Below are 26,419 nucleotides of genomic sequence, written 5' to 3'. Positions count from 1 at the left end.
GGGCTGTGCCTTGGAAAACAGTAGAACAGAATGGTTACAGTGAATAGCCTTCTACTCAAGGAGTGTTGAACTGATAAAAACCATGAAGCCACTTTTAGGACCAGCTGCAAAGAACAGTGACTGCTGGGTGACCCTGCAATGGGCGGAGCAGGAGAACAGGAGGCCCAATATCTGCCATGCCAGGTTAGGGCAGAAGCTTTGGAACGGAGCAGATCAGGCTCAGAATCCTGACTCTGCCACAAACTATGACAAAGCACTTTCTCTCAGGGTCTTCATTTCTTCTTCTGTAAAATGAGGAATCATAACACCTATCTTACGAGGACTAAAGTATACGACTTATGTATGCCCCAAGCTGAAGACTTCACACGTAGTTCACTGCTCATTAAATGATTAATGATTATCATTAGTTAGGCAAGAAACAGTAACTTTAAGTGGACAGAATTTGCCTATTCAAGTTCTCTAACTCAGGAAAATGGATTCGCTTGTGTTTTTTTTAATCTATTTACGCCCTCAGTAAAGATATTTTTCCAAATGAATTAAATAAAAACTGTAATTTTTTTAAAAGATTTTATTTATTTATTTGTCAGAGAGAGAGCGAGAGCGAGCACAGGCAGACAGAGTGGAAGGCAGAGTCAGAGGGAGAAGCAGGCTCCCTGCAGAGCAAGGAGCCCGATGTGGGACTCGATCCCAGGATGCTGGGATCATGACCCGAGCCGAAGGCAGCTGCTTAACCAACTGAGCCACACAGGCGTCCCAAAACTGTAATTTTTTAAAATGCAAAATTATATATTGTTTCTAGCTTTCTTAAAAAATGGAATTTTCTTCACCAAAAACTTTATCCGTTTCTTCTAAATAAGCATTCATTTCCTTTGGATAGCTTAGATCAGGTTTGTTGTTTGTACCTAATTTTTTGGCTCCAATAAAATGGACTGAACACTGTAGCACAGTATTTTATAAACTGTGAATCACAACCCACTAGTACATCATGAAATCAATTTAGTGGATTATCAACATTTAAAAGGAAAATGAAATAGAATAAAATACAAAACACCAGACCATGTAAAAAAGTAGGTATTGTCTTACTGAACTCTGTTTCTAAGATGTGGAGACAGGAATCCCAACATATGTATTTCTGTGACGATGGATAGACTTATACCAAAAGTTCGTAAACATAGTCTAGCCTGTGGACACACAGTTTAGCAGTCGGTAAACTTTAGAACCTCTACTAGAGGCATTAAAAAAAAAAAGAGTAAAAAGGGAAAAGGATAAGTGATTTTTCTCCTGTCAATCAATTCCACCAATCTGCCTCCATAAGCAATAATGTTCACTATATCTCCAACAGAAAGTGTGACTTCCTCTCAGGAACCATAAGCCCCACGTTCTCAAAAGAGCTGATCCTCAGAGATGAAATCTGAGATAAGTGTTAAAAAAAAAAAAAAAGCCAAATACTTTGTCAGAATCCCCAACAGGACACTCCACACTGGAAGACGCATGTATGGCTAAGACTCACTACAGTGACATAGTACCATTACATCATAGGATTAAAAAGGGAAAAAGACACTGGAGAAATCCACACACAGGTTTCCTTATTCTCTCTTCCTCCTGTGACAGAGGACCCTTGAGCTTGCTCCTTTCTCCAACATATAAAAAGCACGTGCAATGTTCCTACTCGGGAAAGCCTATTAGAAACTCAGAACCCAAAGTTCTTAATTGGGGAGAATGAGGACAGTTGCCCAGACACACCTGCACAAGTGGTAGGACAAAACTCCAGACTCCTAAAAGGAAAGCAGGGTGTTCGGCACACACCACATTGTTCACACCAACAGCTGAGGCACACAGCAAGCCACCCTTATTGAATAAGAAAGGTGGGAACACTCTCAAAATCCAAGTTCCCAGATGCCTGCCAAGGGAAAGACTTGCAAGCAAGCCTTTCTAAACATAGCAATTTCAGGCCCACTAAGTTAACGCTTTGATTCACAGATACAAATCCTGTCTTACAGTCCCATCCACACACAAAAGTGGCTATTTCTAATAGCTTTGTATAGCTTGTACCTTTTAAGGGCTTCTTTAGAAGATGGCATTATAAATCCAGTAGATCTGAAATACTCCAAAGACTTAAAATGGCATGGCTTTATCTGTTCTCAATCTGTATTTCTTTCTATAATAAGTGGTAGTTACATCAAACTTCCATTCGTATCTCTTACCCAGAACTCCTCGGGCTGCACTGTCTAGCGTGCCTCCATGTCCAATTTTCAAAGTTTGCTTTTTCCTTTTGGTCCATTCTGGAGAAGGCATTCCAGCTTCTGTGAGAGCAATTGAATGAGAAATGTCAATTAGAAAACGAAGTAAGAGCTCCATAAATATGGGGGAAAGAGGGATGGAGTATTCAAAACAAAAAGGATTGTACAAACTTAACAGATTAAGATGATAACACTATTAGCAAAGAACAGATTTAAAGATGTACAGATACTCCCTAAATTATGAAGAAATAGTATTACAAAATTAGTTGTGTAGAAACTAGAATTCACTTTCTAGAAATATTTTTTAATGTGAGCAAATATCCAGGCTAACCCTGAAAAACATAATAATAAATTCCCAGTAGTGGGCTCTTAAATGATGAAATGAAGTCAGTTTTTATATAGGCAGGTAGTTCTAGAAGTTCTTGATTTCATGTCTAATTCTCTCGTTTCCAGGCATTCTTTGCTGGTACCCCCAACTACCTAATGTCAGGAATACTTTTCAAAGGGCTACTTCTAAGAACACTATGTTCCCAAATTATCTATTTTTGTTGCCCTTCTCTCCAAATCAAAACCCTCAATTCCTTCAAGAAGCTAATCATAGCAAAAGGTTATGTGGGCCCAAACCTGCTAGAGTTCATACAGGAATTCAGTAAAGTGGCAGTCTATAAAATCAGTGCACAGAAATCATTTGCATTTCTATATACCAACAAGAAGATAGAAGAAAGAGAAACGAAGGAGTCGATCCCATTTATAATTGCACCCAAAGCCATAAGATACCTAGGAATAAACCTAACCAAAGAGATAATCTGTATTCAGAAAACTACAAAGTATTCATGAAAGAAATTGAGGAAGACACAAAGAAATGGAAAAACGTTCCATGCTCATGGATTGGAAGAACAAATATTGTGTAAATGTCTATGCTACCTAGAGCAATCTACAAATTTAATGCAATCCCTATCAAAATACCATCAACTTTTTCACAGAAATGGAACAAATAATCCTAAAATTTGTATGGAACCAGAAAAGACCCCGAATAGTCAGAGGAATGTTGAAAAAGAAAAGCAAAGCTGGAGGCATCACAATTCCAGACTTCAAACACTACTACAAAGCTGTCATCATCAAGACAGTATGGTACTGGCACAAAAACAGACACATAGATAGATCAATGGAATGGAATAGAGAGCCCAGAAATAGACCCTCAACTCTATGGTCAACCAATCTTCGACAAAGCAGGAAGGAATGTCCAATGGAAAAAAGACAGCCTCTTCAACAAATGGTGCTGGGAAAATTGGACAGCTACATGAAAAAAAATGAAATTGGACCATTTCCTTACAACACACATGAGAACAGACTCAAAATGGATGAAGGACCTCAATGTGAGAAAGGAATCCATCAAAATCCTTGAGGAGAACAGAGGCAGCAACCTCTTTGAGCTCAGCCTCAGCAACATCTTCCTAGGAACATCGCCAAAGGCAAGGGAAGCAAGGGCAAAAATGAACTACTGGGACTTCATCAAGGTCAAAAGCTTTTGCACAGCAAAAGAAAGTTAACAAAACCAAAAGACAACTCACAGAATGGGAGAAGATATTTGCAAACGACATATCAGATAAAGGGCTAGTATCCAAAATCTATAAAGAGCTTAGCAAACTCAACACCCACAGAACAAATAATCCAATCAAGAAATGGGCAAAGGACATGAACAGACATTTCTGCAACGAAGACATCCAGATGGCCAACAGACACATGAAAAAATGCTCCACATCACTACGCATCAGGGAAATACAAATCAAAACCACAATGAGATACCACCTCACACCTGTCAGAATGGCTAAAATTAACAAGTCAGGAAATGACAGATGCTGGCAAGGATGCGGAGAAAGGGGAACGCTCCTACACTGTTGGTGGGAATGCAAGCTAGTACAACCACTCTGGAAAACAACATGGAGGTTCCTCAAAAAGCTCAAAATAGATCTACCCTATGACTCAGCGATTGCACTACTGGGTATACACCCTAAAGATACAAACATGGTGCTCCGAAGGGGCACATGCACCCAAATGTTTATAGCAGCAATGTCCACAATAGCCAAACTATGGAAAGAACCTAAATGTCCATCAACAGATGAATGGATAAAGAAGATGTGGTTGTATATATATATATACAATGGAATACTACACAGCCATCAAAAGAAATGAAATCTTGCCATTTGTGACGATGTGGATAGAACTAGAGGGTATTGTGCTTAGCGAAATAAGTCAATCGGAGAAAGACAACTATCATATGATCTCCCTGATATGAGGAAGTGGAGATGCAACGTGGAAGTTTGGGGGGTAGGAAAAGAAAAAAATGAAAGATGGGATCGGGAGGGAGACAAACCATAAAAGACTCAATTTCACAAAACAGGCTGAGGGTTGCTGGGGGAAGGGTGGTAGTGTTATGACATTGGGGAGGGTATGTGCTATGGTGAGTGCTGTGAAATGTGTAAACCTGGTGATTCACAGACCTGTACCCCTGGGTAGAAAATACATTATATGCTTATAAAAAAATTTAAAAATTTTTTAAAAATAGCTTTTGCACAGCAAAGGAAACAGTCAACAAAACCAAAATAAAACCGAAAGAATGGGAAAAGGCATTTGCAAATGACATATCAGACAAGGGGCTAGTATCTAAAATCTCTAAAGAACTGATCAAACTCCACACCCAAAGAACAAATAATCCAATCAAGAAACGGGCAGAAGACATGAACAGACATTTCTGCAAAGACATCCAAACAGCTAACAGGCACATGAAAAAGTGCTCAACATCACATGGCATCAGGGAAATACAAATCAATACCACAGTGAGATATCAACTCACACCAGTCAGGATGGCTAAAATTAACAAGTCAGGAAATGACAGACAGATGTTGGCAAGGATGTGGAGAAAGACAAGCCCTCCTACACAGTTGGTGGGAACGCAAGCTGGTGCAGCCACTCTGAAAAACAGCATGGAGGTTCCTCAAAAGTTGAAAATAGAGCTACCGTATGACCTAGCATTTGCACTACTGGGTATTTACCCCAAAGATACAAATGTAGTGATCCGAAGGGCACATGCACCCCAATGTTTATAGCAGCAATGTCCACAATAGCCAAACTATGGAAAGAGCCTAGATGTCCATCAACAAATGAATGGATAAAGAAGATGTGGTATATATATACCTACACACACACACACACACACACACACACACACACACACAGGAATATTATGTAGCCATCAAAAATGAAATCTTGCCATCTGCAATGACATGAATAGAACTAGAGGGTTTATGCTAAGCGAAATAAGTCAATCAGAGAAAGACAATTATCATATGATCTCACTGATGTGTGGAGTTTGAGAAACAAGGCAGAGGATCATAGGGGAAGAGAGGAAAAAATGAAACAATATGAAACCAGAGAGGGAAACAAACCATAAGAGACTCTTAATCTCCGGAAACAAACTGAGGGTTGCTAGAGTGGAGGCAGAGGAATGGGTTGGCTGGGTGATGGACACTGGGGAGAGTATGTGCTATGGTGAGCACTGTGAATTGTGTAAGACCGATGAATCATAGACCTGTACCCCTGAAACAAATAATAAATTATATGGTAATTTTAAAAAGGTGGGGGGGTTGGTTATGTGGGAAGTAGGTACCAGTTAAATTATCTCAAACTCTGAAGCATTTAGATTTAAAAAAAGAAAATGTCAACCTGGGCCATCTCATCTTCCTATTACAAAGATAAATTGAAATAATGTTATCTGAAAGTGCTTTGGAAACTACGTGGCACTCTGACAATAAGTTATTATTATTACTATCATTATTATTGTTACATATATATATCAATATAGACCAAACATTGGCTACTGAACTTCAAATGAAAAAGGAAAGAACAGCTGTATTGATCTACATCTCCCAAACCCATCAAACTTCCCTTATAACCACTGACATGATGAAGATAAAAAATAGAGCAATAGAAACGAAAAGAGAGGACAGAGAAAAGAGAAGGAAAGCAGAGCAATAATGGAGAAGCCAGAATAGATGTCCAAAATGATGTGCTGGGTTGCCTGGCCTGACTGCATAATTACAGAACACCATCTGTCTGGAACACAGTCCTCACAGCACTCTCTGATTACATCACTGGGCGTGGAAGAGCCTGCTTTAACACCAACCCATAAGAACAGGCTCAAGCTTCAAACCTTTCACCTTTCACTTTATGTAATTCATTACGGGCCTCTCACCTATAAATTTATAGGAAACTTCCGGAGAACTCTCTGTATTTTTCAACCTGACACTCCTTAGACTATGAAGGCCCACAAACCTGTTTCTTTCCTTTGTGTCCAAATTTACTCTTTCAAGTTCGAAGACACACCCGTCTACTATATTGGAATTTGGTTCATCCTATTGGTAACATTGATGGAAGAATATCTCTTAAGGTCTTTTTTAGCTATAAAATTCTGATGTTTTGGGCCTTGAAGGATTCAGATAGAAGACAAAGAGCAAGGATTTCAGTATAACATGGATCAATACAGGGAATGGCCAGAAGTGTTAATAGAGGCTATGGCCATTAACGGTGGCCTGAATCAGTGGATGTCAAACCTGGCCAGCAACAGAACGTGCTGCCTTGAAATTCGTATCTTTTAGAACCCTCCCAGGTAGCCTGGTCTAGCTAACACAAATATAGAATTAGACCAATCAAAGCAATACAGAAATGGAGTAATGAGAATATCTACATCTGAGCAAGGGGCTTCTAGAAGATCGCCTAGCAACAGCCTTGAAACAATGTTTTAACCAAGTTTCAACAAGAAACTTCAGCTCTTGGACTCTTGGAGGCAGATTAACCAGAAGGCCAGGATATGGCTTTGATTCCATCAGAAACCTGTCTGAGAGGAAGAATGGTAATCATTACCTTGTGAATCAAAAAAAACCATAGTTCAGCTAATAAATCAGGCCCAATGAAAGAAATTGTGTATAGGAACAACTACACACAAACGACACCACATTGCTTGTTCTTAATGCAAGTCCTTCCTTCAACATCGTATATGACCCATTCTTACAGGTAACAAAGTATAAGGGAAGTATAAAAACAGAATGAGTAGATATAACACTGGGATTAAACATCTAAAGAGTGTACGTGTTAAACATTAATGCCATTAAACATTTGAATCCATATTGTGTCAATTTTAATTAACAAATTCCCGCCAGAATAATTTGTTTTTGCATTTAAAAAAAGTATAATGAAGTTTGCCAAGACACACTAAACAATGTTAAAAAGAAAGTTCCTGGGGCGCCTGGGTGGCTCAGTGGGCTAAAGCCTCTGCCTTTGGCTCAGGTCATGATCTCAGGGTCTTGGGATCGAGCCCCACATCAGGCTCTCTGCTCAGCAGGGAGCCTGCTTCCTCCTCTCTCTCTGCCTGCCTCTCTGCCTACTTCTGATCTCTGTCTGTTAAATAAATAAATAAAATCTTAAAAAAAAAAAAAAAAAGGAAAGAAAGTTCCTGCAGCGCCTGGGTGGCTCAGTCAGTTAAGCAACTAACTCCTGATTTGGACTCAGGTCATGATCTCAGGGTTATATAATCAAGCCCCCCCCTTTGGGCTCCATGCTCCATGGAGTAGTCTGCTTGAGAGTCTCTCCCTCTCCTTCTGCCTCTTCGCCCTGCCTGTGCACTCTCTCTCCCTCTAAACTAAATAAATCTTCAAAAGAAGAAGGTGGAGGGGGAGGAGAAAAGTTCCTGTACTGTATTTTTAATAGAAAGACAGGCCAGGGTCAAATTCAGGAGAGCCCTGAATACACAGCTAAATAGTTTTATCCTCAAAGTCTGCAGAAATGTCTATGCTCTGAGCTCAGTTAAGAGAAAAGACAGGATTTTTCATCTTTCCTTCTCTATAAACTACATCTGGCTTATTGTAGGTGTCCAATAAATCTAAGGTTCCTTGATGTCACTGTCGGAAATAATCTACTGGTCGGATGAACTGAGATATCCTCCAAGGCTCTTCTAATATGCTCCCCGTGTACATGAAGAAACAAAAAAGAATGCTCTTCAATTATACTTAGTGTTCCTCAAAATGTCGTGCAAAGGCCACTTACACCAGAACCACCTGGATGAATAGTTTAAAAATGGGTTCCTAGGGACGCCTGGGTGGCTCAGTTGGTTAAGCAGCTGCCTTCGGCTCAGGTCATGATCCCAGCATCCTGGGATCGAGTCCCACGTCGGGCTCCTTGCTCAGCAGGGAGCCTGCTTCTCCCTCTGCCTCTGCCTGCCACTCTGTCTGCCTATGCTCACTCTCTCCCCCCCTCTCTCTCTGATAAATAAATAAAATCTTAAAAAAAAAAAAAAAAAAGATTTTTAAAAATGGTTTCCTAAAAAAGACCTCAGAACCTCAAAATCACAATCTCTGGGAGGGCAGAGATCCGGAATCTGTATTTGTACAAGGGACTCTAAATAATTCCTATGCTCACTCTGTGAAAACCACGGCATTCCAGTCTTGGTTAATTAAGTAATATCTGCATCTCCAAACTATCTTTAAGACTTCAACGTTGGGGGTAGAGAGCCAGTGCGTCCTTTAGGAGGGGTTTATCAACGGGAACCAAACAAAAGTCTCCTGGGCGATCAAATTACAGAATATTAGTCTGTCTGCCCAAGGGAAGGGGTTTATTCGTGTTAAGTGTGGGGGTTTTGTGTTTTGTTCTTCCCTGGAGACGATAACTGTCAACTAGGCTACAGGAGTTCACGTCAGGGCAAGTCCAAGCCCGAGATGCCCCAGATTTCTGTCCAGAGCTAATTCAGTGGTCATCCTCCCTTTCCCCTCCTCTGACTTCTCGAGCCACGGGCGCGCAAAAAAGCCTATTGGCTCTCTGCGGCTTCCGCTCTCGCGGCGACCGCCTCAGCCTGGTCCCCACCCGGGCTGCAGTACCTGCTAGCAGCTTCTCCTTCAGCCGATTCAGCAGCTCGGCTGAAGTGGGCCCTTTGGGCTTGTGCACGGCGAACACGCCGCTCAGGGACAGCAGCTTAGTAGCCAAAGCGGCCTTGGAGACCCTGGCTTCGGATCCGGTTCTGGCAGCGGCTGCAACGGCCGCAGCTGCAGCCGTCGCTGGTGGGGTGGCGGCCGTTGCTGCGCCTGTTCCTGCCGTTTCAGGGACCAGGGCTCTGTCTGTTTCCAAAGACGACGACGATACCACCGCCGCCTCAGCAGCTGCCATACTTTTGTAGCCCAGACCTGTTTTGTGCCTGGAGTCGCACTCTAATGACGCAACAGGAGAGCGCCCGGCGTTCCTCCATCTTTCCCATACTTCGAAGTCGGGCTGGCGGTAGCAAGGGCGTTTGGGAGTTGTAGTTCATGGCCTTCTGCTGTAGGCTGAGATGGCTCTACCTTCTGGGGGCTCTGATAAATTAGTGTTTCTTCTGTAATCCTGTCTGCTTCTTAGGTCGGGATAGTTCTGTACCGCAGTTGTAATTTGGAATTCCAGTCCTAAACTGCTGAACCCAACCACGAAATCTGTGTATATATATGACGGGCAATCTCTTTACATCCCACCTGCCCACACACCCCCCCCTTTCCGGAACTAAGAGGATCCAGCTTCCAAAAATAGAAAATTTTAAATACCGATTTTGCTGAAGTTTTTGAAGAATCGTGGTGGTTCCTCGGTTCACTGCATCATTCGATTTATCGTGCCCTTGGATGCACGACTCAGAATTCCAGTACACCTAAATGTAGGCTCTTTAAATACAGGAAACTACCTGTTCACTGCTGTATCCCAGGGCCTCACACATAGTAGGCGCTTAACTAAATATTTCAGAATGAATGAATGGATACAAGTTCTTCAAATTCCCAAAAGAAACTTGTAGGCCAAGCCAATGTAAATCACTTAAGCGTATTTTGAATTCATTCCTGTCCACCCCACGCCCTACGACCCCCACTATAATTCTTAATAAGTTTAAGATTTTTAATACTTAAAAAAATTTTTTAATACTAACTCTTATGTGGATTGCATCCCTTAGTAAACCATTGCTTAGATAACAAAAAGCATTATTGCAATTCATAATAAACTTTACTTTTGATTTGAGACTTTCTCTGTGGAAGTTATTTATGCCCCCATCAACACTCGGGAACATTGTTCTGATCCTGGCACAAGGCATAGTGGAGAAAAAGTCTTCATTTTACTTCGCTTCAGATATATTAAATGATGTTATGAGTGAGATAGGTAAAGTTTGTCTTCATTGTTTCCCCAAGTTTCCTTACAGCCAAGCTTTCTCCTCATCATCCTCTTGCACTTTAAAACCTGCTGGCTGTACTGCTGATGGCTTTCTGCTGCTCAAAATTATGAATTATGGAACTTGCCCCATTCATTCAACAAATACATGATGTTTCAAATGAGCAATGTTTCAAATATAGAATTTATTTCTATATTTTCATCCTTCCCCATTTCAGTCAGATTGCCAGATTCTTGTTAAATCTTTAGGGTACACAACAATGTAAATGTACTTAATGCCACAAAAACATACACTTAAAAATGGTTAAAATGGAAAATTTTATGTTATGTATATTATAGCATAATAAGAAAGACCAAAAAAAAATCTTTGGGGAGTTTTTGCAAGGTGGGAAGCTGAATTACAAGTGGAAGTCACGAACTCTTATGGTCTATTCTAAAAGTCTAAGCTAAATGAAAATATTGTGTATGGGAGTGTGTGGGAGGCCAGAAGAGAATAGAATTATTTTGAGAATAAAGAGAGAAAGTGAATGATTTGCAGGTCCCATGGTTACCTGAGTGGATACTGGAGCCTGCTTCAAGATTTTTCATTTTCCAGGAAGGTGACACAACTTCAGAAGGGAGGAGTGCACCCTGTGAAGGAGAGTATCCTTTAGCCTCAGTACAGATTTCTGTGCTCTCCTCTTGGTGAGAAGCAGAGTGCCAGGGACTTTAAGAGAAAGTTTAAAGCAGGGTTGAACAATAGCAACTTGGAGATCAGAGAGCCTTTCCTCAGGGATCTAGACATCAGTAAGCTTCCCTAATTATTTTGTGACTCCAGGATGGAGGGAGCAGTGGGAAAACAAAAATAGTGGTGAAATATAATGCTTCCAATTTGAGTTTTCCACAGTGCCACTGCAGAGTCAGAGTTAATTCAATTAAAAGAAAAACAGAAGAGCCCTGGGTATCTTACGGAAGTGAAAAATCACTAAATCCTACACCTGCCACCGATTTTACCATATACATCAACTAACTGGATATAAATAAAAATTTGAAAAAGCTCCAGAAAAATGGATATTTCTTGCACATTTTATTTCTGGAATGCTAGGGAACAGCAAAATTAATTCTACTGTGCTACCAAATCTGTACTCTTGGCATCAGAAGCACCGAGCTCCAATTTTCTGAGGTAACCAACATCTCCCACATAGAGCAAGCCTTGAATTTACAAGTTATCTTACTTAATATGTGTATGAGTTAGGATTCTTTGGTTGGGAGTGACAGAAACTGATCCAGTTTAAAATGGAAGAAGGATTTTTATAAAAGGATTTATCAGACATACACTGGAATGATATGCAGAACCTGAGAAGTTCTCTTTCAGGCTCTCTCTCTCCATCCACATTCTCTTTTTCTGCTACTCTCTTGCGTCTTCGTGCTTCTCTTTTGCTTCTAACAGGCTTTTTTTTCCCCTACTCCTCATTCCACAGTTTAAACCCTCCTGTTTTGATCTAACTCCAAAAATATCCTGGATGAAGTCCGTCTTGGCCACCTACGGAACATAGGGTTTCTCTCACTTTGTCCCTTCATCTTTTTTCACTTTCTTGCTTGATTTTTCTCCATAGCACGTTTTGTGTGACATACCAAATATTTACTTAGTTCATTTAATGTTTAATTTCTCCCCCATCAGAATGCAAGCTCCATAAGAAATTTCTTGTATATCTTATTCATGGCTATGTCTCCAGGGCCTGGAAGAGTGTCACGCATAGCCCCCAATAAATAGTTGTTGAATAACTGAATCAATAAACATGGCCACTCCAGCAGAAACCATGTAAATACAGGGCAATTAGTGACAGTTCCCAGAAATGCAGAGTGCTGAATACATAAAATAATGAGGTATCTTCCAAGTGCAGCCTCAATGCTTTTGTTTCCATTTCTGTGTGTGTACAGAACTGGTGCAAAGAGAGAATATGATCACTTCATGCTATATAAAAGAAACGTTAACTTTCTAGACCAGCTTCCGTGCTGCACCCTCAGCTACCCAGTCGCCTGCAGGATTGTTAATCAATGAGACCTAAAAATTGATAATCCTCTTGGGTTTGATGCCAAACCTGTCACAGTTTTCACAACGGAGGCATTCTTGGGGCACTTCTTTGATCCTTGCCATAGGCATATATGCCTGGGAAAACTGTTCTTTATAAAGTCTTCTCCAATTGTTGCTCATCTGTACAACTTCCTATAGACAGTAGAAGCACAGAAAATAGTGCTTGGGGCGCCTGGGTGGCTCAGTCGGTTAAGCTTCAGCCTTCAGCTCAGGTCATGATCTAAGGTCCTGGAATGCAGCCCTGGTCTGGACCCCCTGCTCAGAGGGGAGTCAGCTTCTCCTTCTCCCTCTGCCTCACACTCATGCATGTTCTCTCTCTCTCTCTCAAATAAATTAATTTAATTTAATTTAAAAAGAAAATAGTGCTTGATGTGAACATCTAAACCATATAATGTAAGACCCTCATTTTAAAACTGGAGCACAAAAGGGTGTTCCTGATAATGAAGAAGAAAATGCTGGAGATTCTCAAATCTCTACCATGACCTTGAGAAAGGCATATATATATTTTTTAAGTTCAGAGAACAGATGGGCATGTTTCATTACATGAAATTTGAGAGAGCTAAAAAACTCTCCCCCACCAAAAAAATCTTCTGCCCCTGCCATTTCAAATTATCCTAACAGAGAAGGAAATTATCCTCATAGGGAAGGTAATTAAAGAAGCCAGTGGTTACATAAGAACCTCTGCTGTGAACCAGGTTATTTAAAGGAAACATATCTGTGGTTTCTTGAGAGTTAGACTTCTTTAAAAGAGTTTTATTTTTCTAAGGTATAAATATTTTTAATGTTTTAATTTTGATCATAAGTTTAATAATTAAGGAAAAATAGTGGCAATAATGTAAAATTTTTAATTAAGCCAAAAAAACTTTAAAGGAGGCATAGATAATATCACAAACATATAGGAAGGAAAAGTTAAAGTCTAAAAGATTTGGGGATAGGAAAAAAAAAAGAAAAAATTCCAGAGACATTAAAAGAAAACAAAACTGAACTTTTAAAGATGACCAAGAAAGATCAGTTTACTGCTTGAGGCCAATCAGGTGAAAAAGCACAAGCAAAGCACCTATTTTGCCTGACTTCTCCATCAAGGAGATGATTTGGGGATGAAAATGGGCATAGCCACTGATAAGAGGAGAATGAGGTCCATTCTCCTGAGTTTGGAAAAAGACATTTCTGCACTAGGATCTCCTAATCCAGAAATGGTATCTTGGGACCAGGGGAGAGGGAAGATATGAGAACTTACAAAAGAGACTGCTTAAGAGAACTTTGTTGAAAAAATATATATGTTATGTGCTGGCACTTTACATTTTCCTGGAATTTCTATAGTAACTCTCAAGTAATGCTTGTAGAGAAAATAAAGTATAGGCTGGGTCCCAAAACTTCATGACAAGGTACCTACTATAATTATTATCATCCCCATTTACTGGTGAGAAAATGAAATTAAATGAGGTTAGAGCACTTGACCCAGGATATATTGCTAGCAAAGCATAAACAGATGTGTGGGGGCCCCTAAAACCAACCTCAGAATGGACTGTCTAGAGAATTCAAGAAAGCTATAATACTTATGGTCACCATTTATTACAGTGAAAGGATATGGATCCAAATCAACAAAAGTAAAAGGCATTTAGGATGGAGGCACCAAGAGAAACCAGGCACAAGCTTCTGGTTATCATCTCCTAGTGGGATTACAAGGACAGTACTTACTTCTCCAAGTCATAAAATGTGACAACATGTGTGAAGTGTTGTCGGTCAGAAAAGCTCTCCCTTGCCTTGGCATCCAAGGATTGGGTTGGTGATCTGTCACATAGGCATACAGGATGTGCATCACTGATCTTAGCCGTTCAGTCTCCAGCTTCCAGAAAACAAATTAACATGTGGTCCAGGACCTCAGGCATACAAGAACAGACATTTGCCCTAAGTCATCTTGTTCACATAAACTATATTGCCCACCTGATACAGTGTAACCCAAAACCTCAGGCATCCTAAAACATTCTTTTCAGGCAAGATATGATAAGGAGTGAGAGGTTCTCTCCTGGGAACCAGTCAACGACTAGTCTTTTCTTTGGAATGTGCATAATTAGCACAATTCATCTAATGCACATGTAACTAATCTAATGACTCTGAGGAATATGAGTGGCATACAAAGATGAGTCCGTTAAAGCCCAAAATGAGTAAGCAGCTTGTCAAAGTTACAACAACCAACAAGTAAAATCCAGTTTTGCCTGACTCCAAAGTCCATAAACTTAACCAGTATTCAGTATTCAGATGATAACCACCAACCAGATAGTAGAAGCTACAGAACTAAGTTGAATTGCAATTATTTTTACAGAGATGAACATTAAATTCTAGATCCTAAAAACCAATTTTTAGGGCCAAGTCCTAGAAAACATGGTTTAGAATCAACCTGAATGAACAAGTTTGGGGGATTTCAGTCTACATCGAGACTTACATGAGTACACTATAAAATTTACATGAATATAAAACAGCCATAGAAGACAGAATCTTGGAAGCAATAATGGAATCATTATGTCTAGAATGAGGAGGGTGTCATGGGTCCTGATAACACAGCCAACTCAACAATGAAGGCAATACTTCATACTCTAAATCTTTCCCTGTCTCAGAAATTTCTTATCCTCTCTCTTCTTAGTTCCATAACAAGGTGATCTCATAAACTATCCCTAAGAAGGTATGATTTTGAATCAAATCAAAGTACTACTTATGTAGGTCAAAACTTTTGAATATCAGCAATTTTAATCTAATATTAACACCTGATGATAGCAGAAGGTGTCATTCCTCCAGGGGTATTTGCAGTTCAATGGAGGAATCCAAGAGACAACAGTCCAGATTAGGAAAGGGAGATATTTGTGAACACGGAAACATTCTTGATGCTTGCCAATCATATTGTACCCAACCTACATTTTCCTGACAGTTTGTTCCATTAAGCTATACCAATACCTCTTTATGGCATTGTCAATTCATGTCCATTCAAATAAATTAATGTTCCCATCTCAGCTGACTCATTTGGCAGTAAAAGCTAGTTCACCTGCCAACGCATTAGCTGGCTCACAGAACCTCTCTATCAAAAAAGCACATTTTCACAGTAATACACAGAGAGAAGCCACAAGCCCCCTCTTCCCCCAATACAGCAGTTTAGATTAAACACATGTGAAGAATTTTAAGGGCAAAGAGGTGGAAGAGAGGGGAAATGATACAGAAAGACTGGAGATGATAGAAATATTTTACAACGTATAAAGTAAAAAAGTATTTGACATTTTCTTGCTTTTTAGGTCCATAAAAAGATCCTTGTAATTACTCCTGAGCTCTCAGAACATTCATTCAAAGGACATAATTGATTCCTTACAATGTATACAATGTTATTAAGGTACATTCTCAAACTAAACCAATATATACAATTATAAATATTGAATTTGTATCAAATGATATTAATAAATATTTATAGTCTAATGTAAACAAAATATATGTGATTGTGTACAGTTAGTAAATTACAAATACAGTAGAATAAGCTACTCTTGGATTTGTCAAATGTGATCTTTATTGCTGCCAAAGTAACACAGTAGATCTGATTGTTTTTATGTTGCCGAACTTTCATTTGTTCATTCGTTTGTACAACAAATGTTTAGCATACATTTGTACTGTGACAGGCATGTAAAATAACATCCATAGTGACCACTGCTGCAAATGAGGTCATTGATGAACAGCTTGGAGAAAGTATCATCAGTATCAGTTTTTAGGTAGGCTCTGAGGATTTGGAACACTTAAAACCATTCCATATTCACATTCCAAAGATAATGTACAAATTGTCTTCATTGATTAATCTATGCTATCATAAGCTGGGGAAATGTCATTCTTTGACTTCAGTTTTCTTTAAACATTTAATAATGGTCTCTACTTGAGGACCATTTTAAGGCTGGACTCAAAGGTGATTGATGTTTCCCATTAACAGGTTGAATGAAGAGCCCCTTATTTAGCCTGGACTATGCTTAGAAGCTAGCAGAGAAGAGGAATTTACCCTACTGTCATTTGTTATCTGAAAACTCCCGACGGCTTCAATGTCTCCTATCACTACTTAATCGAATTTAGAAAATCATGATCTTCCTTTTAAATATTTTACAAGTTTTTAAATGTACAACCAATTTTTGGACGGAGGGGCGGGGGGCCCTGGAGAATGGTTGTATACATTCCTCCTAATCTGTGATTTGGTATATATTCCACAATTTTAAAAAAAATATCTGAATGTTTAGGCTAAGTTAGAAAATAAAAACATGCTCTCATTTTTGGAGCCTAGTGCCTATCTGCCTACTTTCTCGATTATGCAGATATGCTCTGGTTCCAAAAATTTCTTGATTCTTGTGGTTAGTCGTAGGTATGGAGAAACATTTCAGAACAAGTGAAGCTTGAGTCTGACATTCTAAAATTAGTTTTTACTATTTCACATTGAATTGCATATTATATATTATACCTTCATTACTCTATAAACTGTATTGTAGAAACCTTAAGAATAAGTTCTGACCTGCATCCACATCTCCTATCAACAATAAATGTTCTTTTTTCCTTTTTTTCCCCTCTTCTACCACCGTACTTTGAACAAACACTAATTAACCATGAACACCCTAGTCATTCTCCCCCCAAATAAAATTTACTTCTCCTTTACAAAATAAAAAAGAAAGAAAGCAACTCCCTCTTAGTACAGCTAAGATCATACTCAATGTTGCAGGGCTTTGATCTGTTTCTTAAGCTGTAACATGGGAGCCTAGTTCATACCTCGTTTGTGAACTGCCCATGACACCTTGCCAATGGTTGAACTGACTTAGTTTAGCTTATCCTGCTAAAGGTTATATCCCTCCTGTAGGGGAGGAAAAGGTTTTCCTTGATCCTCTTAGGGCTGCTGGCTGGATCTGAAAATTAAACTCACAAAGTAACAGGAAAAAAGCTTACACAGTGTACTGAATTTTTATGTGTACAGACGGATCGTCACAAAAGAAGAAATGTCTGAAGAAATGGCCAGAACAAGAAGCTTTTACACCTTTTAGATGAAGAAACAATAAATTTGTGAAAGATTGACAAGACAAAGGGATTTGGGCTAGAGGTAGTAAATAATGAAGAAATAGCTAGAAAGATAAGAGTTCATTTAAGAAGGTTTGTTTGTACAGATTTCTCAGCCCCAAATTCCCTGTCTCTGGCGACAAGAATGTCTTCCTTCCTCTTGGTTCAGGGAGGGCACTTTCCACATGGGAGATTCATCTCCAGTTTCAGGAAAGGAGACTGAATAGGAGAAGGTCAGAGCGACCTTCCTGCACCTGCCATTTTCTCAAATTCCTTCAGCTTAAGAAATTCAAGGGGCCAACATGCCATATTTGGGGGTAGCATATCCTGAACCCCATCATACCCAACAAATTTATCTTTGGTAATAAAAAACTACTCCAGGGGAACATCTCCCTCTCCTGCTCATGTAAAGTTTTTGGAATAATATTGAGATCCTGCTATCTATATTATACAATAAATATTCCATATTTTATTGAAAGCCAGGGTACTTAGAAGATTCATAAAGCTGCCAGTCTATGTAATTCGTCAAATAGATGTGCATACCCATCTATGAAATTCTAACCTTCCTTCATTTCAGTGTTTAAAACAGGCCGGCTAATTTTATTAAACATATGTATCTAACATTTTCATATATTCAGTGCATAAATTCTTTTTTTTTTGATGACTATGAAGGCATATTTAGTTGACACTGTGGCATATAACAGGGATGCCAGGTAAGAATTTTTAGATATGGTGTCATTTTGTTAAGAGATACTTCCTTTTCTGATAAATGGCTTTGAAAGCAGCTCTAAGACTTTTCCTTTCCTCATCTCCCCTACCTCGTAGAGCACCTTTGTCAGTACACCTTTGTAACCTGCCTGGGGAGAATTATAATCCGCAGTGTGACTCTGCCTGCCATTAATCTTCCTCCCATTTTAGCGGTCTGAGAGAAGAAATCCCTAGAGCATGTTTTCCCCTGGCCTCTGAGTCATCCTGTTAGCTTCCTTGGTCACAGATAAAAGAGCAATCCTGTGCACTCACCGCTGGTCTCTGGGGACAGGGAAGACATGTAACAACGCCATAGCTCAGATTTTTCCGTGAAGGATTCATGCGCATCACCAGCCAGCAGGAAATCAACGCTATCAACTTCAGTTAAGGTATCACTATAAGCAGAAGATGTTTTCATGGCCAGGACAGAGCTCTGAAAATAAGGAAGTGACACATGCAATTGAAAACATAAATATATTATCATTCAGGGTGTGGGGAAAGATTTCTTTTAAAAGCTTTCATAAAATAACATTTTCTGCCAGCAGCAGCATTTTATCACCAGTTGTAATAACCAACTCCTTAAATGCATGACTTTCCTTAGAAGTCATGAATAAGCCAATTCTGATTCCTGGGTACATAAATTGTCCAGGATGTCTCTTCCCAGTACCAAATTATATGTCTATATTCTGCCCACAGAAGAGCCGCAGGATAATCTTATAACCTTGTATTGTTCCCTGAAATACTCCACCAAGGTAGGAAAAAGAAAAAAACTCCCAATCAACATAGTATGCAAATAGTACCCTATAAAGGTATCTTCAATGTCTGTCAATCCCAAATTGGTCATTTCGTAGCTGTGCGAACTTTGACGAGTTAATTAACCACTCTGAGCTCTTTTTCCTATCTGTAAAACGGGGTGGTCAAATGACCTCCTCTCAAGATCGCCGCAAAGATTGAATACCACCATGCATAAAACACAGTGGGAATGACGTCCACGTACAACAGATGGAGCTCTCATTGTTACGAATCGTAGCTCACCAAACTTGGAGCTCCTCTGAGCAGGTTGTGGGCAAAAAACCACCACATTTCTTCGTAGATGCCTCAGTAACTAGCTCAACACCCTCCAAGAAATGTTTACAGGCATCCACGGGAAGGAAGGGGAAGAGGAGATCAGTATGAAAGAAAGAAGGAAGGGAAGAAAAAAGAAAGCAACCGAGAAGGGTACAGCCAGCGGGGGAAGATCAAGGTTTCTCTCCCTTTCATGAGTTTCTGTTTCATTATAACTTGCAGAAACCGGAATGGATGAGACATAAATGCCTTGGTTTGGAGCCAATGAGGATTCAAAGTAGGGTCCCTATCATTTGGCATCGGACACCCACTCTGACTAACCCGCAGTGTCACTGACCCATGTACCCCACATTGCGCTAGGCACACAGAACACGAGGTAGAGTGACTTAGGAACACACCTACGTACTTGGTGGGGTTGGGGGGAAAAAGAGGACCTAACCTGATATCATCTTGAAAACTAGAAATTATCCGCAGCTTCAGGAAGAGCCAGGCTTGGCAGTTTGGGGTGAACAAATACAAAGAAAGTGTGTCAGTGGTTTCTAATGTGTCATTGAGGCTGGGTATCACTATTCCGAAGGTCGATCCAGGGGAGCAGAGCTCGCTTCTCAGACGCAAGCTGCCGTGTGGGCTAAGTGAGGTTATTTATAACTGCCACGGTTCAGGATTGCTGATGGAGACTGCAGAGTACTATTTCTTTTGGCAGATGACGTCAATTATTTTGGTGTGTGTTCTTGGAACGTGGTCTTTGCTAAATGGTTGTTAACTGGCCGCAGCTGTTATAGGAAATGATATTAGTCTTTGGCCTTTTGTGATTACAGTAATAAAACCTGTAACTGGGTATTAGTGTTTGATGATTTATTTTAAGACTACAGCCTGTTCTTCACTCCTCTTTTGTGGGGGAAAAAGTGTCTTTGGAGAAACTGCATTTTATTCCTCCAAAGAACGAACCACCATTTCCAGTATTCCCTGGAAGTATGTAACACAATGTCTTTTTTTCTTGCGTTTAACAAAGAAAGCGTTTCTGTGATTGTTTTAAGTACTTAACTTGGTACTTGCAGGATTTTAGTTTTTCCTGAAGCTAATATGAAATATTCATCTATCAGCAATACTACAATGCTCTATGCTGTAAGAATACCTAATATGGTATTTACTTTCCTGGATAGAATTGATGGTGGCCTCTTTTCTCTGAAGTGATTCTCTTTTATTTCCAGGGATAGGTAAACTTACCCAGGCACCAAAGAATTCATCTTCATTCCTACAAGAGATTCTGATTTACATCATGTTTAGCTTAAGAAGTTCTTTAGTTGCCTTTAATTTTGATTTTTAAAACAATTCTTTACTTGGATAAATCTTTCTGATTAAATCCAAGAGGATAAGTCCTAGAAGCTGATAAACAAATGAAGACTTTCACAAAAGTCTTTTCAGGGTGCCTGGGTGGCACAGTTTAAGTGTCTGACTCTTGGCTTCAGCTCGGGTCGTGATCTCAGGGGTCATGGGTTGGAGCCCCACGTTGGGGTCTGTGCTCAGCACAGACTCTGCTTAAGAGTCTTTCCCCTCTGCCCCTCTCTCCTGCTCTCTCTCCCCATCTCCCAGTCTCTGAAATGAATAAAATCTTGTTTTTGTTTTTTTTTAAAGATCTGTTCTTCGTCGATGCATTAAACATTTGTAAACATCAAAATTCCATCTGTATAATTAGGAATGTAGAACGTGATACCTCATCTTCAATATCCACCTCCTTCAGCCCACCAGGACAAGAAAGCAGGCAGAGGCTGACACAGGAAGAATCAGATTGCCCAGGGGAAAATGATGAGATACATTTTATAGCCCTTTGATTTCCTCCTAATTCAGTGGGTCTTTGATTCCTGGTTTAAATTTATAAGATTTATTATCATACTACGTGCAATAAAAATACGTTCATTTTTCAATAGTAATACTCTAATTAAGAATTGAGGAAGAAATTACTAACACCATGGAATGCAGAGAGCTTTAAGAGCTTTCAAAAAATTACCAGGATAAACAACCGGCTATTTAGGGTCGATGATGGATCTTCTTTTGTTCTGGCAAGATATGAGGGAGAAAAATGATTCCTACACGTATCTTCCTTTGTAGGTGATAAACAAAGATGGAGATTAGGACCCATCCTGGCATGTGTATATGCCATTCATAGTGACAGTCATTTATGCAAACCCTGGAGCAGACTTTGGCTCTGTGTTAAAGCTGTGATGATCCCCAGCTGGGTCCCTTATATCGCCTAAGGAAGCAGTGTCCTCTGTTTAACACCATCTCCCCATTTTTAATGATATCTGGAGACACCCGGATAACACCCTCTGGATTTGTCTCCAGTGACCCTCTCCTGAACTCTGGTCCTGATTTAAGCCTTCAAAAAAGAGACACATTCAAGTTGATTTCGTGCTGTGTATCTGAAGATCCAAACTATTTCTCTTTCTCCTCATTGCCTTCTATCTCTATAATACAAGGGTGCCCCTGTTTCATTGTCTCAATAAGTTGAACACTTATAGGGTATGTTTTCATACATTTTGTTTCTTTGTACTCTTAGTGCAAGGTCCTGGGAGAAGGGTGAAGTTGGAGGCTTCTGTGCTTCTCTCCCACGCTGACTGCCCTTTGTCCCTTCTGTGTTAGGTGCTGCTGCCCTTGTATGTCCCCTCATTCCCGAGCAGACTCGTCTTTGGATCCCCATTTATACAAAGGCTCAAATAACTGATCCCAATCTAAAGCAATGGTTCTCAGCCCATGGTACACATCAACATCACACAGGGAGGAAAAACTCACCTGCTTTGGTTCTACTCCAGAGAGTGAATCAGCATTGCTAGGAAGGGAATAAGACTATTTACCTCTTAAAAGACCTTGAGTATTCCTGATGAAGAATTACAATGTTCCACTCAATCTGCATTTTAATAGGTTCAAAACCTGCAACTGAAGCCACTCTGACCAACTAAAGAATTCTAAGCAGTCACGGAAGAGAAATGCAGAAAGCTGAGAATTCCCAGGACATAATGGGTGGAGGACTTTGGCTCCAAATTCCTTGCTTATAACAACTACATTTTTTTTTAACAATAAAATATTTTACAGGTTTTTTTTTTTCTGACTAAAAAGCAAACGTTTTTTACAGGAAACATGAAAAGGATGTAAGAAAGAAAACAAAAACTGTAAATGTATGGTCTACATCTGATTCTATCTTTCTCTGTACCCTCTCTCTCTCTCCCTCTCATACACACACACACACACACACACACACACACACACACGGTGCCTAACAAAGTGCCTCTCTTATTTTATGTACTCAATAAAAATGTGCAGCCTGAATGAATTTGGTGACACAGCTTTGGACTCTTTTCTGGGCATTCACAGAAATAGAGTAACAAGCATTCTAATGGTCTCTATTTCTTGCTTTCTCAATCAGCTTCAAAAGAAAATATTTTTGAGGATAATTGTGTAAAAAATATATAATAGAATTATTAAATACAATTTGAGAGGCTCTTTGATCTTTCAAAATTACTCATTGGCAATTTTTGAGTCTGAAAAAAATCTGTCTTCTAAGAAAGAAGACCTCTGCTTCTCTCTTAATTTCTTTTCTTTTTTTTTTTTTAAGATTTTATTTATTTATTTGACAGAGAGAGATCACCTGTAGGCAGAGTCTACAGGTGGGCGGGGGCTGGAGGGGGTGGGGAGGGGGCAAGAGGGGGGCAGGAGTGGGTGGGAAGCAGACTTCCTGCTGAGCAGAGAGCCTGATGCAGGGCTGATCCCAGGACCCTGAGGTCATGACCTGAGCCAAAGGCAGTGGCTTAATCCACTGAACCACCCAGGCCCCCTTCTCTCTTAATTTCTTCCAAAAAATATCACTTCTAATTCTGTTCAATAGCTGCAACAGTCAGGATTGGTTTTGGTTGCATATATTAGTCATCCCAAATAAGAATGGCTTTAAACAAGAAAAAGTCCAGAGGTAGATAGTCCCGTGCTGGGAGGGCATTTCCATGGTCAATCAGAGACCACAGCTTCTTCTTTCTTCCTTCTCTACCGTCGTTTGTACCCGTCTTTCATCCTTAAAGTCTACCCAGAGTCAATTTGGCTATTAGAGAACCACCCTTTATATCCAAATTCCTGGCAAGAAAAAGGAGGAAAGGGAAAAGGGAAAAGAAAGAGCATCTGGACTGAGTTAGTGCCTATTAGGAAGCAATCCTGGAAGGCACACCCATCCATTTGTTTACATCTCAGTTGAGCCCTAGCTTCAAGGGAAGCTGGGAAATGTGGTCAGCTGCTACTAAGAATACAATCATGGTTCTGTTAATAGGAAACAATGGGCAACATATTGTATAGACAGCTAGCACATAAGAGACCACAGCAAAGTCTCTTATGTCATTCAACAGTCAAAATGCAAATAACAAAACACTTACCAACAAGGAGTTTAAATAGTAAATTTTTATCCTAAAAATTTAGGGTGGTTCAGGGTTATTTCAGGAGCTCAGGGATGTTATCAAGGTCTGGGCACCTTCCAACTTTCTGTTATGCCATTCAGAAATATATCAACAATGTCCTTCTCTGTAGCCAAAAAATGGCTGCATTGTGTCTTCACATTACAACATCCAAACCCTGGGAAGGGCAAGTTCTCATCTGTGTCTCTTCAGGGAAGAAACTCCCAGCTGACTAACTGGGTACCACATGCCCATGCTTACACCAATCATTAGCAAGAGTAATGGAATTATAACAACTGGTTTATAGTAATGAATCAGTGATTCCCTCCTGGGCCGGAGTATGTGAGAAAGTAAATACTTGAACAAAACCAGGGTTCAGCTACCAAGGAAGAAAGAAAGTAGTCTAGGTGGTGAAGAGAATGACTTTGGATAGATGTCTGCCACACTTATTCTATGTTTTATAAAACATAGATTGACAACGATTCTGAGTAGTACATACTTGGGAAATTCCATGATACCTTATTCATTACTTAATTAGCATTTCCTTTCAAAAGGGCAAAATACAAGCCTGAGATCAGACAATGAATCTTTAAACATTAATACACAGACACAGATTTCTCTTTCTATAGTTGGAGAAAAATAAAACAAATGGTACTTTTTGTTGAATAGTATCAGTATTCATTAAGTGTTATACCTCTAGCATTACAATGGCACTGGGGAAAAGAAAAAAGTCCCAATTATTCTAAACTTCAAGTAACTGTCAAATAATTTGCATTTCTTTCACATAGATGAAAATACATTTTTATCGGGTGTTCCACTTAAAGTGCTGAGGACATTAACTGATCAATGAATGTAACATTTCCCTTTATTTTCCCCCTGATAACAGCAGTGTTTGCATGCCCTATTGTAGGTGTCCCCACCTCTATCATTCGAGATAAAGCAACCTAGCCTTGTATGTTGAAGATTTGAGTTTCCTGAACTCTAAGAGAAAATATTTGACTTGAATTCCTGGGGACAACGGTACCTGTCTCTCACGTGTGTGGCCAATAAGAATAAAAATAACTCACTGAGAAGCACTTTCCAAAAAATTCCTTTACTCTTTTGGCCTTTCCGTTCTGTGGGAGTGAGGAAATCATCCAACAGCTGTCTTTTAACCCGGTGGTTGGAAACAGGTCACCGAAGATTGCGGAGCAGAAATAAAGGAAGTGCATTGGTTCCTGATGACTACCTCCAGCATCATACCAGCTCAGGACTGCCTTTATCTCAACTTTTACGTGAAAAATTGACCCTTCTCTATTTTATCACTGCGGTCAGCTCTCTCTTTTCGGCAGAAGCATTAATGCCCTAACCAATTCATGGAACTGCCACACCTAATTGGAGAGTATTATTATGACTGATCTTCATTTTTTTTTTCATGATGACAGACTGATAAATCATGGGGTCAAAAACCAAACACAGGGGGTGCCTGGGTGGCTCAGTGGGTTAAAGCCTCTGCCTTCCACTCAGGTCATGATCTCAGGGTCCTGGGACAGAGCCCTGCATCGGGCTCTCTGCTCAGCAGGGAGTCTGCTTCCCTTCCTCTCTCTCTGCCTGCCTCTCTGCCTACCTGTGATCTCTGTCTGTCAAATAAATAAATAAAATCTTTAAAAAAAATTTTTTTTAAAAACAAACACAATTTTATCTGGCCCTAAAGCACATACGTTTAATTATCAAACTATCTGGTAAACCAAGCTGGGCTGATCTGTCTGCTTAGGCAGGCAGGGGGTGGGAGAAGAGCAATGTAGAACAACTGGCAGAGCAAGGACCAGGTCACCAGAAGCCTGCAGAAGGAGTCCTTGCAGGCGGATGTGTGTGTGTGCACAGTAACAAGGCCCAGGAACTAGAATCATGCTGATGAGCACAGACCCATCTGCTTTTTAGTCCTAATCCTTGAACTTGAGGTATTTCTAGGCTGGAAACCTGAAGCCAAAATAAAACACGTACCTAGCACTTAGATTCCTAACTGAGTGGCTGCCTATCCTGGTAAGTCAACTCTCGGAGAAGAAATTTTTATCTGAATTAACTAGTTTAATTGTCTGTGAAATCCAGGTTGACCAAATAATTGCAAGTTAATCCTGCCATTTAATGCTGCGTCGAACCTCCCTCTCTGACTGGAAAGGTCCTATTTGTATTCTGGGAGTTCTCTGCCTCTGTGTAACAGGTATGCCTCCTGTCACTAGTGTGGGGTACAAACGTCAGGGGACATCAGGCAATGTCTGGAGTCATTTTTGGTTGTCACGACTGAGCAACATTACTGGCATCTAGTGAATAGAGGTCAGGGTTGCTGCTGAACCTCTAAAGCGCAGGACACACACCCTAGGGTGGAGAGTTATCCAGGCCAAAATGTCAATAGTGTTGCCCTTGAGAAACCACGCTGGAGTCAAACAGTACTTAGCGAAGGGAGAACTCGGCACTTTAACCTGTTAATGACACTCCAATCAGTGCTTTCAAACTCCAAAGTAATATTTAAACCTGGCCTCTCGATTCAACAAATTAAGCAGCTAATTGATTATATTCCATTGCATGTTTTCCATTGTAGATGC

The 26,419-nt window shown here is 40.0% G+C and overlaps 1 protein-coding gene across 1 annotated transcript in view; it reads right to left on the bottom strand.

Moving 5' to 3' along the window:
* TRUB1 (TruB pseudouridine synthase family member 1) overlaps positions 1-9,519 on the bottom strand; it is a 43,365-nt gene extending 33,846 nt beyond the window's left edge. Inside the window, exons 1-2 of the mRNA XM_059398661.1 lie at positions 9,167-9,519; positions 2,205-2,303 (exon numbers count right to left, since the gene is read on the bottom strand). Coding sequence (XP_059254644.1) covers positions 2,205-2,303; positions 9,167-9,452 — 385 coding nt within the window. The 5' untranslated portion in view covers positions 9,453-9,519. The remainder of the gene's footprint in view (positions 1-2,204; positions 2,304-9,166) is intronic.
* Between the last annotated feature and the right edge of the window lie 16,900 nt (positions 9,520-26,419).

The sequence above is a fragment of the Mustela nigripes genome, chromosome 4, assembly GCF_022355385.1.
Source record: "Mustela nigripes isolate SB6536 chromosome 4, MUSNIG.SB6536, whole genome shotgun sequence".
NCBI lineage: Eukaryota > Metazoa > Chordata > Mammalia > Carnivora > Mustelidae > Mustela > Mustela nigripes.
The sequence above is the reverse complement of the archived record's forward strand: the minus strand, read 5'-3'. Positions and strand labels throughout refer to the sequence as shown.